General features: G+C 39.2%; 1 protein-coding gene across 2 annotated transcripts in view; it reads right to left on the bottom strand.

The window, feature by feature from the left end:
• The window catches only part of BORA (BORA aurora kinase A activator), a 29067-nt gene that overhangs the window by 2500 nt on the left and 10486 nt on the right, over positions 1 to 16081 (bottom strand). Inside the window, exons 6-10 of one of the 2 annotated variants that reach the window (XM_053898806.1) lie at positions 12137 to 12202; positions 10489 to 10545; positions 9848 to 9894; positions 9154 to 9286; positions 6163 to 6770 (exon numbers count right to left, since the gene is read on the bottom strand). In XM_053898806.1, coding sequence (XP_053754781.1) covers positions 6163 to 6770; positions 9154 to 9286; positions 9848 to 9894; positions 10489 to 10545; positions 12137 to 12202 — 911 coding nt within the window. Of the gene's footprint in view, positions 1 to 6162; positions 6771 to 9153; positions 9287 to 9847; positions 10075 to 10488; positions 10546 to 12136; positions 12203 to 16081 lie in introns of both variants that reach the window. The other variant, XM_019437176.2, reaches the window with a different exon arrangement.

The following is a 16081-nucleotide window of genomic DNA, read 5'->3' on the forward strand; positions in this document are numbered from 1 at the left end:
CCGTGCGACAACCCTATTAACTTCACACATGAGGAAGTGAAGGGTCAGAAAGGGGACTTTCACAGTATCAGAATGCAGTGATGAAGAGCTGAGGCTCCAAGCTCTGTGCACTACACACACGGCATCTACCTGCGCAGTGCTGAGCACCAAACACAAAACCCCACCAGGGGAGGGATTCACCCTGCACTTAAACTCTTTGTTGCAAATTAGGTTCAGAAGGAAGGAAAAGATTGTGTATTTTTGTCCCCATCACCAACATCAGAATATCCTAAGTAATATCCTATGTGCATTCATAATCTTAGAAAAATGTTTCCAGTTTTCAGAGATGGATGCCTATGTGTTGACCACTGGGAGTAACATTGTATTTGAATAAAATCCTTGTAACACCTAAAACAAAAACAACAACAAAAAAAACAACCTTCCATTACATTCTAGGGGAAACACCTGGTTGTGTTGCCATTCAACAGCTATTTGATCAAAAATATAATTACCAGATTGCTTCCAGAGGAGCTGACAATGACTCATTTTTTATTTTATTTTTGAGAGGGAGAGGGTGGGGGAGAGGGAGAGAAGAGAGACCATCTTAGGCAGGTTCCACAATTAGCACAGAGTCCAAAGCGGGGCTCAACCCCACCACCCTGGGATCATGACCTGAGCCAAAGTCAAGAGTGAGATGCTCAAATGACTGAGCCACCTAGGCCCCCCTGCCAATTACACTTTTATCACTAGCGCCAAACAACTGGCTTAGGGAACTCAATAGCAATACATCAAGGGAAAAGTGAATACAGTAGGGAGTAAGACAGGCACAGGAGTTTGTCCCACTCCACAGGAAGAGAATAATCAACGGGCGGCCCCATGAGATGCTGGCGGACCGCACTGGCTCTCATCGAGACCACTACTAATGATGTGTACCACAGGCCAACTAGACCGTACACATCATCTCGTAACTTCCCACAGGCATCAGGGGCCTCAGAAACATTTTATAGTTGTTCTTAGCTGTAGATGAGGTGCTTTTTTAGCTTAAAAAGTCACGCTCTACTCACTGTCAAGTGAACCTTGTCTTAAGATCCCACAGCCTGTAAATGACCAAACTGTAATTCAAACTGAGTTCTGAATGCTATGTAGATCTGCTTCCAGTTGGACTACGCTGTCTTTAAATGGTGTTTCTACTGCCATCACCCTACACAGTTACTATATTTTTCCCCCACATGAATCAGATGCGGTCTTTCAAAAACCTTCCAGGTTCAGGTTGGCAGCTGGCAAGAGTTGTGGCTTGTTGTCCATTCCCTGAAATCAGGCCTCAGCACTTTCACCCTTCCCTCACCATCCTCCTCTTCTTCGTCCTCTGTCCCTCTTGCTCGCTACTTGTCACAGAAGACTTTGTCTCCCATTAGTTAAGGCAGTGCACTGAAAGTACACTCATGTGAACTCTACTCACAATGACCAAACTATTAGCCTACAACCCTCCTATTCTTGCTGTTGTCAATAAGAGGGAACAAGGTCACAGAAGCTCTCACTTCCTGAAACAGAAAACTAACTGAGCTAGTAAATCAGCTGAAATCTGCCATTTTGCTTTCCCAAGCCCAAGGCCCTTAAAGCCATGCTAGCCCCAGCTACAAATATGTGCACCCACGTCCACCCCAGCCCCCCACCCCCTACGATAGTGGAAGGGTCACTTGTGCTAATCCCCCACTACAGCTCTACAGTCTGTCCCATCTTGCACGCCTTGGTTCCTTCATATATAAAATTCATCACTTTTTTACAGATTATATTTATCACATCTGCTGGAAGGTATCATGAGGATTAGATTCTAACTGTGAGATACTCGCCCTGGTCTCTCATACTTCAAAAGGATACATAATTGATACCTATTATTAATAATTATCGTGCCCAATTTCTGGTTTTCTTTGTTCTTTTTACTCTTCTCCCTCTCCAGTTAAATATGCTAGTTCCCCCATCTAAAGTGAAAAACAAAGTTAAAAAAGAAACTACAAAACGATCTTGGACATTAATGTTCTTCTCTAGCTATGGCAACCCTCCCCCTCACAACTAATGTTCTTCAAAGAGTTATCTACACATAGTGTCATTCCTCACCTCCTTTACCTTCCTTCCATTCACTTTTCACCTCCCCACCTTGAGGCTGCTCACTCACCAAATTACTTGTTATTAATTCAACAGCTACTTTTCAAGCTCTATATCCCTTGCTCTTACTTTCGTAGTACTAACCTTTCTTTCCTTAAGATGTTCCATGACACCGTGCTTTCCTCATGTCCCCCTCTTCCCCCCACCGCCTCCTGGTCCTTCTCAGTGTCCTTCGGGGGCTCTGCTTCCTTCACCAAACCTTTTCCTCAGGGGTCAAAAGGCTGGATCAGTGTTCTGACTTTATACAGTCCTTCTGGTTGAACTTACCTCTATATCCATTCTGTTTTCATTCCAAAATATTTAACGAGTAGCTATTACATAAGCTCTGGGATAAACACAAACATACATGATTGCGTGATAGATGGTCTGACTGGCAAGAATGCGAAGCGTACAGGGAATTATGAAAGCATATAATGAGATCTGGCTTGGCTACAGTGATCAGGGAGGACTCCTTTGAGGATGTAACCATTAAGTTGTGAACTAAAAGACTAATAGGAGTTAACTAAGTAAAGTGGGAGAGACAGAAATTCTACACAGTGTGTGGAAAGGCTCTTTTGACAAGAGGGAACGTGGCTGTTTAAAACTCTGGAAAGCTAATGTGACTGAAACAAAGGGAAGGAAAATAAAATGAAGCCGCTGAGTAAGGCAAAGGCCAGACCACGCGATGCTTGCCAGTCATGCTACAGATTTTCAGATACCAAAAGCAAAAAACAACTCCCTGGCCACCCAAAAACCTTAGAAATGAAAGATGCAGAAACAAAAACATAATAGAAGAATTACTATATAAAGATGAAGAAACTCCCCCAAAATTAGAAAAGGAGATAAAAAATAGAGTGAAAAGATTTTAAAAACTGGAGAATTAAAAGGAAATTCCAGAAAGGAAAGTGAGACAGGAGAAATTTAGGATAAAAAGATCCAAGTGAAGGGCACGAGTTTACAGGTCATAAAGACCTGCTAAGTGCCAGTACCACGGACGAAAAGGTACCCGCTCCAAAGAAGCACTGACATCTCCGCACACTGTAGACAAAGAAAAGATCCATTTATGTCCAGGGCTGGGTAAAAAGAGACCGTTTACAAAAGATTAAGTATTAAAATGGTTTCAGGGGCACGTGGGTGGCTCAGTCGGGTAAACATCTGGCTTTGGCCCCGGTCATGATCTCGTGGGTGGTGGGTTCGAGCCCCATGGAGGGCTCTGCGCTGAGAGCTCAGAGCCTGGAGCCTGATTCGAATTCTGTGACTCCCTCTCTGCCCCTCCCCCGCTAATGTTCCGTCTCTGTCAAAAATAAATGAACATTAAAAATATTTTTAAAAATGGCTTCAGATATGTCAACAGCAATCATGAAAGAAAATCAATGAAACAATGCCTTCAAAGTCTGAAGGATAATTATTTCCAAACTCTCATGTGAGAGAATGAAGAATACACGATCAGGCATGCAGTATCTAAAAAATGTACTTCTCCTCACAAAGATACCAGAAAATTTGTTCCAGTAAAGTGTGAGATAAACCAGGGAAGAGAAGGATGGAATGTAGAAAACAGGAGACAGAACACAGGAAAGGGGAAGAGAATTCCCAGTCTGATGAAGGGAGATTCTAGAATGACAGCTGTGCACCACCACACGCGGAGGCCAACCCGTCCACCCAGCAAGTCAAGAGACCCTGGGGAAATGTGGCTGTCTTCAAATGTTTAGAAGCTACCTTTGCGGTAGGAACACAAGAACACCTGAAAACATTTTTAAACTACAAAATGCTCTGCAAAAGGTTAAGATTATGATATGGCCCAAAGGGTAAAACTGAAACTGACTGGTAGATATCACAGACAGAAGCATATTTTATCTCAATGTGGGGAAGAGATTGTAATGATAAGAGAAGCCCGAAAATGGACCAGAATACCCCTGGCAGGTACTCTAGCAGACAGTGGATGATAATTTAGTAGTGATATAGGCTTCCAATGGGTAGTTGAATTAGATGATCAAAGTGTATGGCAGTGAAAGCATTTTATGATCCTTCTATAAATGCTCTGGAAAAACAAAAAAAGGTAGTGAGGAAAAGAGAGAGAGAAAAAGAAGTTAACAATACCTTGAAGGCTAAGTTTGACTCTAAGTGCTTTTTCATACAGGAACCAAATTTAGAAGCTAAAATATATAAAAGTGATTCTAGTGTATTTTTCCTGAGCAATGATCCTAGAAGTCAGGAGAGACCATTATAGACATAAAAATCTGAGCAGATGATTATATTTAATTTTGGGCCATTTAGGATCCCCCTGTGAGTTTTAAACTTTAGCATTCCAAACCTGACAGCACTAGGGCACTATAGGGTGGTAGGAGAATTAAATGAATGACTACAGATAAGGTGGTTGGGAGAGCGCCTGACACACTGAAACACTGTGTCCGTGTTAGCTATTACTAGGAGTCCATCCAAACCTGGATTAAATAACATGAACTCTAAAGCCATATTGCCAGGATTCAAATCTTGCACCACCACTTATTAGCGATATAGGTAAATTACTTAACCTCTCTGACCCTCAGTTTCCTCCTCTGTAAAATGGGGACAACAGTCCACCTATTTCATAGGGCTGTTGTGAAGATTCAATAAGTTAACATACGTAGAGTACTCAGAATAACACCTGGCATACACTAAGAGCTACATAACTGTTAAATGTTGTTACTATGAAATGGCAGGTGAGAACTGCCTTTTTGACTATTTTAAAGTTCTCAGCTCAAAGACTATGGCAATTGGGTTGCCTGGTGGTTCAGATGGTTGAGCATCGGACTCAGTTTTGGCTCAGGTCATGATCCCAGCTTTGTGGGATCGAGCCCTGTGTTGGGCTGTATGCTGAGTACGGAGCCTGCTTAAGGTTCCCTCTCTCTCTCCTCAGCCCCTCCCTCCCCCCACCCCCCTGCTCGCACTCTTTTTCTCAAAAAAACAAACCAAAAAACTATGGCAATTAATGGAACAAATGTCTTTCTGAAAGTAAATGCTGGCAGGGAGCCTGGGTGTCTCAGTTGGTTAAACGTCTGACTCGATTTCAGCTCAGGTCATGAGATCACGGTTTGCGGATTCGAGCCTCCCATCAGGCTCTGCACTCACCGTGTGTAGCCTGCTTGGGATTCTCTCTCCTGTTCTCTCTGTTCCCTCTTTGTGCTCTCTCTCTCTCAAAATAAATAAACTTAAAAAAAAAAAAGTAAGTACTGGCTATGAAGTTTATTTGTCAAATGAATCATGCTTTCCTGTTGTCAGATACTGCAAACTGGAAATGTGTGATTAAGTGAAAAATGTTGGTTATAAATCATTTTTAAAAAGTACAAAAAGCATATACATAAAAGTCCTTTAACTTGTTTTTTTCTTCCCAAACCATATAAAGGAAAAATAAAACTACTGAAATTTTACAAGACAAGTACCTTACCAGGAATTGAATTTCCTTGGTGCTAGCTTCACACGAGAGGGGGAGATGAATCCTGAGAGGTTGCCTGACCCTAGCACTCTGTAGAAACAGAGCAGCTTGATTTCTTTTCTGCTGTCATCCTTTCCTACTCCGAATAAGTATCAGTTAACGTGAATAATAAATACGCACCATCAGTCCAAATTAAAAAAAGCAACTAACCCTCTTAGCATCACCATGTATGGATATTTTTTTTAAATGTTACATAATGCTACAGTCGTCACATTTAAAAAAATTTTTTTTAATGTTTATTTATTTTCTGAGACACACAGAGAGAGAGAGAGAGAGAGAGAGAGAGAGAGAGACTGAGTGCGAGTGGGGGAGGGGCAGAGAGAGAGGGAGACACAGAATCTGAAACAGGCTCCAGGCTCCAAACTGTCAGCACAGAGCCTGATGCAGGGCCCGAACCCATGGACTGCGAGCTCATGACCTGAGCCAAGGTGGGACGCTCCACCGACTGAGCCACCCAGGGGCTCCTGCTACAGTCCTCACATTTAACCCATTTTCTTTCTTAGTACAATCTTTGAGAAAAACAGAGTACAGGAGAAAGTAAAGGACTCCAGAATATTAAATTATCTTACCTGAATGTTACTGCTTTCACAAGGAAGGACGCTGCTTTCTGCAAGAGGTGACATGCATATGTGAGAGTTTTCAATACTGAAGGCAATTCCACTCACAAAATCAGTCATGGGCAAACTCCCATTATCAACTGGCTCCTTAATCCAAGTGTTCTCATCTGCTATCTCTACAGGATCAACCATGTCCACAGTGTTGTTCTCCTTCTCACTTTCAACATCCTGCAACAGTGCTAATTCTTTCTCAGAAGCACTGGACTGATTCTGTGTGATAGACATGGCGGTCACTACTACACGTGTGCCACGTGGAGACGTGTCACTGTCCAACTGCCGCAGGTGTGCAGCGGTGTCCATGGCTGGTGATGAGGCATCCGTGGGAGGAAGATTCACTTGGTCTTCATTTTCACTGTGAGCCTCAAGAGGAAAGGGTATCCGAATCAGTGAGGTCCGATACTGAGTACCACCCGTACACATTTCCAGTCTCATAGGAGACCAATTCTTAATTGGTGAGCAACCATCTATATAAGGACTTCTGATGCATGGATTAGTAATTCCGTTAGAATTTGTTGTTCCAGACGAATTATCAGGAGAATGAAAAGTAAACTTCCTTTGTTCTAAAAGATTGGAAAGGAAAAATTACATCACAAAAACATACAAATGGAAAAGACATTACTGAATGGTAATTATCGTGTTTTAATGCCAGAAAAATTGGATTTCTGTAACACTGTACTATTTACTTAAGTGAAATTTAGGTGTTAAAAACAACAGTGCAAATGAATGTGTCTCTTTAAGTAGGGTAAGACTCTTCAAAAAGAATTCCTCTGGTACTTCCTTTCAATTATCAAAATAATTTACTTCCTGAGAATTATTTCCCCATAAACATATTGCTACTATAATATATTGTATATTATATTAACATTGTATATTACTCATTTACATATTCACATACAATATTATTATAGTAACAATACTATTCATATACAAAGAAAATACTGTATAAATCAGCTGACAGCTACAAGTTAATAGCTGTACCTGGTAAATGAAGTACGTAAAAACCTTGTGAAATACTACAAGCAATTTGTTAAAAGGCAAGCAAAAAACTGTAGAATAGTATTTGCAATAACAAAGAATTTAATGGAGCGCCTGGGTGGCTCAGTCGGTCGAGTGTGTCTGACTTCGGCTCAGGTCGGCTCAGGTCGTGATCTCAAGGCTTATGAGTTCGAGCCCCGCATCGAGCTCGCGGTCAGCGCAGAGCCTCCTTCGGATCTTCTGCCTACCCCACCCCCAGCCCTGCCTCTGCTCTGGCCCTTCCCCACTTGCGCCTGCCTCTCTCTCTCAAAAATAAATAAATATTTAAAACAAAACAAAATGAGTCAAAGACCTTAACAATGATAATCAAAATGATAAAAATGCTTTACAATGTAATACTTCTTAGAACTTCATTGGCTTAATGAAAACAAAAATTAAAAAAAATAAATAGGCAAGGGGCGCCAGGGTGACTTGGTTGAGTGTCCGACTATGGCTCAGGTCATGATCTCACAGTTTGTGGGTTCGAGCCCCATGCTGGGCTCCGTGCTGACAGCTCGGAGCCTGGCGCCTGCTTCGGATTCTGTGTCTCCCTTACTTTTGCCCCTTCCCTGCTCGCTCTCTTTCTCTCCCTCTCTCAAAAATAAACAAACATTCAAAAAAAAATAGGCAAGATTCCATAACCAATCCTCCCAATGGTAAATAAACATACGAAGTGTTCAGCCACACAAACAATAAAAAATATTGAAGTTAAAGCAATAAGAAAGCATTTATTCAACAAAAACAGTAAAATACTAAGAATCCCTCCCCCCAAATAAATGGCCAATAAATATTCAGAAAGAGTTCAATATCATCATAATCAAAGATACAAAAATCAGTAAGAGGCATTTTTGTAATATACCAAACTAAGAAACCTCACAAAGAATGGTAATACCAGTGTTTCTAGATGGGAGAAACTGACTTTCTTACATACTGTTGATAAAAATTTCAACTGATACAAACTTTTATGTAGAAAATTTGATAAAATTCATCCAGAGCCTTAAAAACATTCACCCCTTTTGATCAAATAATTCTACTTCTGAGAATTTAACCTAAAAATATAAATATGTACAGTACAATGTAAATACAAAAATAATAAGGTTTTTGATAAAGAAAAATTAGAAACATTTTAAAAGTTATCAATGGCTGAAAACAAATGATGCATCCATAATATGGGATATTATATAGTGATTCAAAATCTTTGTTTCAATAATAAATAATAATAATAAAAATAAAAATAAAAATAAATGATTTCAATGACCTATGAAAATATTCATGATACCATACTTTGCTAAAAAAGCAGAATACAGAACTGTGGTCCGTGTATGTCTATCTCCACACAAAAGTACATGTGTAAGTATTTATATAAAAGTACACATACATACATAAAGTATGTACAAAAGTACACATACATAAAAGTAGTTTTTAGGTTTCCAATTTTATTTATTATGAATAGCTTTTGATTGTGAATAATTTTTTCAAAGGAAGCTGTAATTTTTTTCAGAGATACTGACATAGTGTAAAGAGAAATATATAAATCTCCACACACTATACTTTAAAACCTTACTCAAATGTATCTTTACAAAATATGAATATCTGATTACCAAAGCCTGACCCTCCAGGTCAGAAGGCATACAGAAACCAACTGAACTCTAAAATTGCCATCTTTCTTTGATACCCTTTATAAGAATGCTTGATGTAATACTGCTAATCAGATTACCTGTGTTTAATAGTAGCACAGAACTTTGCTGAGAATCCAGTTTTTGAAGGTAAATTGTTCCTTTTATAAAAAAGCCAGTTTCTAAATTTCAGAAGGTGAGTGGAGCTCACCTAGTTAGAGCTCTATAGTTCGAACAAGCTAAAAAAGAACCTCTTTAATAACAAATAATAGTAACATGAAATTTCAAATAGGTATTTTATTCTGAGACATACCCGAGAGCGGAGTCTTTCCTATTTGAAGTGCAATTGGCGAGAAAGTGGGTGAAGAAATAGGTGAAGGGCTGGTTATACTTCCCAAACTGTATTTTTTTGTGCTCCCCTGAATAGGGCTGGAAGAAAACTGCCCCTGTGATAAAAATAAATAAATAAAATCACATGGTTCTCTTTCTTAATTTGTTATATACACCATATGTTATTTATCTTCATCTTCAAAACACATTTATAAAGTAGGTCATATAAAGTTTGGTCATCCACCAAAAGGCAAGGCATCTTATAGCAAGGACAATTAAGAAGACTGTTACAAAAATTTTGAAATAGTCTGTTAATCAAAATAAAATATAAATGCAGTGTTTAAACAAACCATTCTATTTCATCCTAGCAGCTGTTTATGAACAGCTTTAAATTAAATTACTCCATTAATGGCAATCCAGTTGTGGGATACTGAGAATCTTACATAGTTCAGTAAACAACTTACACTGAAATTTCTAGAGACTCGTGACAAATCTGGTCATCCCATATACCTCTAGATCAGAAACAGAATCTGACCAAAAACACTCCTAACGACAAAATGTGAACTAGCCTAATCCTCACGAAATATAAGATCCACAACAACCATTCCTGGAATGTGAAATGAGCATCGAGGTCCATCTCATAGCAAACTAACCACCACTTTTAGTGCACTTCTTACCGAACTTGGGGTCTGCACAGGGCTCCTACACCGTACAGGAGATAAATCTATCGAATAAAAAACCTCAAGTGAGGCTTGAGCACCACTGCGAGGACTTCTGGGAGAAGCTGGAGGTAAGGAGTCAGAAATACTTCCATTGCCATCTAAAAATAGCTTTCTTCTGAGGGATGAAGAACTGAGGTTTCCAGGAGACTGATCTGAAAATTCATCAGCTCTAAAATAGTCACCTATATTTAATGTTAACAGAATAAAAGGCAAAGCTAGTCATTTTGAAGAGCAATTATGCTTCAGTTATATGATTTTTTTTTAAGAAACCAGCATGTACTGTATGTTTGAATTTTGTTCAAAAAAGAGGGCAAGGTTTAATTGCATATGTGACGTTGGAAATCTGAAATTATTCTTTTTTGAGTACTTCATGATTAGTATAGGTAATACCAATAAGATGTGCCCATGAATAGTTTATGTCTACAGTAAAATTCATTATCACAAAAAGGCTAATTAAGGCCATGCTAAAAGGAGAAAGTTCAGGATGGTTTCCCCACTTCTTTAGAGACATTGCCACCTATTTCCATTTACGAAAAGCCATCAAAATAAAACCTTCTATTTAAGTTATTAAAGGTTTAAACAAATACAATACTTACCTAATACATTTTCTAAATTAAAATCCACAGGAAGAGACAGCAATGTCTGACAAGCAGCTGGAAGCAAGCAGATAAATAAATACAAACATAGATAAATCAATGCAAGCATATTACATGCAATTTAGCATGTGCTTCCCAATCAACCATCTCCCCATGCTGTTTCAGCCAAACTGAATAATTTCATTTATGTATTCTATTAACTAACATGCCAACTTTCTTTAAGCAGTTTCCCCGACTTTCCAGCACTGATATAAACCTGATAACGCCAAGAGTTAATTCCTGGTTGTACTGTTGGTGCTGGAATCAAAAAAGAAGCCAGCCTAAGGCGCCTGAGTGGCTCAGTCGATTCAATGTCTGGCTCTTGATTTCATCTCAGGTCATGATCTCACAATTCATAAGATCAAGACCTGCACTGACAGTGCAGAGCCTGCCTGGGATTCTCTTTCCCTCTCTCTCTGCCCTTCCCATGTTTGCAAGCACCCTCTCTCTCTCTCTCTCTCCCTCAAAATAAATAAACTTAAAAAAAAAAGAAGCCAGCCTATACACCTGACTCTTCAATAACATGGATTTCAACTGCATGGGTTCACTTAAATGTGCACATTTTTCAATAAATACAGTAAAGTACTATAAATGTATTTTCTCTTCCTTAGGATCTTAACATTTTCTTCTAACTTATTTTATTGTAAGACTACACTACATAATACATATAACATACAAAATATGTGTTAATCAACTATGTTATTAATAAGGCATCCAGTCAACAGTAGGCTATTAGTAGTTACATTTGGGGGGGAGTCAAAAGTTTTATATGGGTTTTTGACTACATGGGGCACTGGTACCCCAAGCCCCCAAGTTGTTCAAGGGTCACCTGTATTTGGGGGTAGATTTCCCAATATCCGCACACATTTTTTTTTTAAATGCTGTCCCAAACCAGAAAACAACTCACATGCTTTGAACAAGAAAACAACACACTGAGGCGCCTGGGTGGCTCAGTTGGTTAAGCATCTGACTTGGGCTCAGGTCATGATCTCTCAATTCGCAAGTTCAAGCCCCGTGTTGGGCCCTGTGTTGACAGCTCGGAGCCTGGAGCCTGCTTTGGATTCTGTGTCTCCCTCTCTCTCTGCCCCTCCCCCCTTCATGCTCTGTCTCTCAAAAATAAATAAAAATGTTAAAACACACACACACACACACACACACTACTGCTATTTCTAAAACTGGCAGGATATATCTATTCTGATTATTTTTTAAAATGAGCTTTCCTAGGGGCGCCTGGGTGTCTTGTTGGTTGGGCGTCCGACTTCAGCTCAGGTCATGATCTCACGGTCCGTGAGTTCGAGCCCCGCGTCGGGCTCTGTGCTGACAGCTCAGAGCCTGGAGCCTGTTTCAGATTCTGTGTCTCCCTCTCTCTCTGACCCTCCCCTGTTCATGCTCTGTCTCTGTCTCAAAAATAAATAAACGTTAAAAAAAAATAAAAAAAAAAATAAATAAAATAAATAAATAAATAAATAAATAAAATGAGCTTTCCTATAGTTCATTCATAATTAAATAATTTCAATTCCAGACTAAAATGTTATCACACAAACTGAATTTAAAATCAAATGTAGTTTAATGTGGAACATTCTTCATTTTAGATTATATTTATACTTACCATTGCTTTTCTCAGCATGGATGGTAAGCTTTCTTCCAACTGGAGATTCGCTAGTTATGTTAATACCTGTAAAACATATTAAGTGTCAAATCTTATATTTTATATTCTTCATTTACTTTAGGATTACTTTTTTCAGAGTAAAAAAAAATGAAGAGTGAAAACTTTTACTTTACAACATTTAAAAAATAAATGTCTGCATATATAATAATTTGGCATGTTTCTGTTAGTTTTTTAACTTTGAGGGAGCACAAAGATAAAACTTAAAGGATTGCCACAGCAAATAAGGAGGCACCAAGTAACAATTTTTAAGCAAAGTGCGGTTACTCTCCATTATGTTAACCTTAAAAGATTGAGGATGCACGTTAGCATACCTCAAAGTCCTCAAGTCCTCTGTTGCTTAATGTTTTTGTAATATGGGTTAGATAAACTGTCTGAATTAAAATGCCAGATCATTTTGACAAAACCTAAAATTTGATAAAACCATGCTCAGTTTTTTTTTTTTTCATAACAGGAGTCAAAAGTAAGTGAAAATAATTTTTTTAACTGAAAATTAATGACTACTAAGTTTTGTAACTTGAAAATAATCAGATAAAAAAACAAACACACAATGAAAAAAATGACTAATATAAACAAAATAAAAGGGAGGAAAAGGCACGGAGAAGAAGAAAAAAAAACTCCAGAAAGCTTAAAACAACATTACAGAATACAGTAACTTAACAAACCTAAATAAATAAATGGGTGAATGAGTAAGTGGGTGGACGGGCAAGTGAATTGAAGCCTCCTATTAAATGCTATCAGAATAAATAAAAAAGAAAATTCTACATTCAAATGCTTTCTTTGCTGTAAGCAGTGTGACCTTCTATAACAAATATAATCAAGGCACTATGCTGCCGAAAACTCTATGTCCTTCAGTCTGCAGTCCAAACACCTTAGCACCATAGGAAGCCCTTCAAAACCTTGTCTCTGTCTCTAGCACAGTCGTCCTCCAACTAAACACTAGTTATTTGAACATCTTCAAAAAACAGGTGGCTAGGGTGCCTGGGTGGCTCAGTCAATTAAGTGTCCGACTTCAGCTCAGGTTCTTGAGTTTGAGCCCCACATTGGGCTCTGTGCTGACAGCTCAGAGCCTGGAGACTGCTTCCAGATTCTGTGTCTCCCTTGCTCTCTGCCCCTCCCTCTCCCTCTCAAAAATAAACATTAAAAAAATTCTTTTAAGATCAATCAATAAACAAACAGCTTCTCTCTCACATTTAGGTATTTCTCATACTATTCTCACTTTCCTCCCTCATTTGCTGAGTCTGGCTAATTAAGTCTCAGCTTAAATTATCTTCCAACAGCATTCCTCCTCTGACCTTAGATTAGAAAGACACCTACTGGGGCACCTGGGTGGCTCAGTCGGTTAAGCGTCTGACTTTGGCTCAGGTCACGATCTCACAGTCCGTGAGTTCGAGCCCCGTGTCAGGCTCTGGGCTGATGGCTCAGAGCCTGGAGCCTGCTTCTGATTCTGTGTCTCCCTCTCTCTCTGCCCCTCCCCCGTTCATGCTCTGTCTCTCTCTGTCTCAAAAATAAATAAACATTAAACAACAACAACAAAAAAAAGACACCTACTGCAGCACTATTACGCTTTTCAAATCTTTTGCAAGTGTTTCTTTGATTGTTTTCCCCTAGAAGGACTTTTTTTTTCCAATATATGAAATTTGTTGTCAAATTGGTTTCCATACGACACCCAGTGCTCATCCCGAAAGATGCCCTCTTCAATACCCATCACCCACCCTCCTCTCCTTCCCACCCCCCATCAACCCTTGGTCTGTTCTCAGTTTTTAAGAGTCTCTTATACTTTGGCTCTCTTCCACTCTAACCTCTTTTTTTTTTCCTTCCCTTCCCCCATGGGTTTCTGTTAAGTTTCTCAGGATCCACATAAGAGTGAAACCATATGGTATCTGTCTTTCTCTGTATGGCTTATTTCACTTAGCATAACACTCTCCAGTTCCATCCACATTGCTACAAAGGGCCATTTCATTCTTTCTCATTGCCACGTAGTACTCCATTGTGTATATAAGCCACAATTTCTTTATCCATTCATCAGTTGATGGACATTTAGGCTCTTTCCATAATTTGGCTATTGTTGAGAGTGCCGCTATAAACATTGGGGTACAGGTGCCCCTATGCATCAGTACTCCTGTATCCCTTGGATAAATTCCTAGCAGTGCTATTGCTGGGTCATAGGGTAGGTCTATTTTTAATTTTCTGAGGAACCTCCACACTGCTTTCCAGAGCGGCTGCACCAATTTGCATTCCCACCAACAGTGCAAGAGGGTTCCTGTTTCTCCACATCCTCTCCAGCATCTATAGTCTCCTGATTTCTTCATTTTGGCCACTCTGACTGGCGTGAGGTGGTATCTGAGTGTGGTTTTGATTTGTATTTCCCTGATAAGGAGCGACGTTGAACATCTTTTCATGTGCCTGTTGGCCATCCGGATGTCTTCTTTAGAGAAGTGTCTATTCATGTTTTCTGCCCATTTCTTCACTGGGTTATTTGTTTTTCGGGTGTGGAGTTTGGTGAGCTCTTTATAGATTTTGGATACTAGCCCTTTGTCCGATATGTCATTTGCAAATATCTTTAGAAGGACTTTTTAAATAAGCTTAAGAACACAATAAAATGAGAAAAAAATTTGATGGTTTTGATTACATCAGAATAAGAATTTCTATGCAACCAAAGACATGAAGAACAAAAATGGTATATATATGGCGGAATGAGAGATGGTATTTCAAATGTTTAGAACCAATAGAACTATGTTATACAAGGTGTCTTAGACATTAACAAGAGAAAAAAGACAGCAAATCCACTAAAAATATGACCAATAAATTATTAATAGGTATTTTACAAGAAAGAAAATTTCAAAGATCATTAGTATATGAAGAAATGAAAATTTCAACAATCACTTAGAATGTCAAACAACCCATAGGAAAGGCAAACATGTGAAAGATGGATAATGCCAAATGTTGGCAGGGCTGCGGGGACACAGGAATCCTAGGCACTGTTACTGGTTGTGTAGACTGTGCAGTCATTCTGGAGAGCAGGGGGGCACTGCGTAGTCAAAACAGGGAAACACATAGCCTATACCCTAGAGATTCTCAGCCTGTATGTACAATCTAAAGAAAATCTCACTGAAGACCATAAATAAAAACACACGATTATATTCATTGAAGTGCCTTGCTGCATAAGTATTAGTAATAGTAAAAGTTAACAGTATAAGCCAATGTGAATAAACAAAACCATTCTTGCCTCTGAACACAGTATAGAGACCACATAGGAAGGCTGATTCATCTGTTCAAAAACCCAAAATAAAAGTAGTGTCTATGAAAATGGCACCTTGGATAGAAATTTTAGGGCTGGGAGGGACATTAACAGACAACTATGTCATTCAATTCCTTTCTTTCACAAGTAAAGAGCTGAGGTCTAAAGAGATTGAATAATTTGATCCAGATTAGCCCTACAGATTTAAAGTAGCAGGAGGTCTCCCAGCCCAGGTCTCCATCTACTACTGCATGCGACCTTCGGTTTATAATGGCTGAGAATGCAGAATCCAACTGAGAACGCCTAGTTTTGAATCCAGGTTCTACCACTTCTATCATCTCTGTAATCCTGAACAAGTGCTTTCACCTTTCTAAAACGAGGTTTTCTCATCCATCAACATCTATCAAACGAGGCCAATAATAGTACCTACCGCAGGTGAGCTGCTGTGAAGAATTACTGAGAGTACTTAGCACTGTAGGGCATATGGAGAGTGCTCAAGCCATTTTACCTATTATTGTTGCGTTTTTGCTAAAGAATGGAACAGTCTCTCTTATACTGAGAGCATAATTAATGCATGCTACATAAAAGAGTGGGCAACTTCACTGAAATGAGCCTACATGTATAATACTCTAACATTGCTCACGACT

The sequence above is a fragment of the Panthera pardus genome, unplaced genomic scaffold, assembly GCF_024362965.1.
Source record: "Panthera pardus isolate Hobbes unplaced genomic scaffold, ASM2436296v1 HiC_scaffold_1, whole genome shotgun sequence".
In the NCBI taxonomy this organism is placed as follows: Eukaryota; Metazoa; Chordata; class Mammalia; order Carnivora; family Felidae; genus Panthera; species Panthera pardus.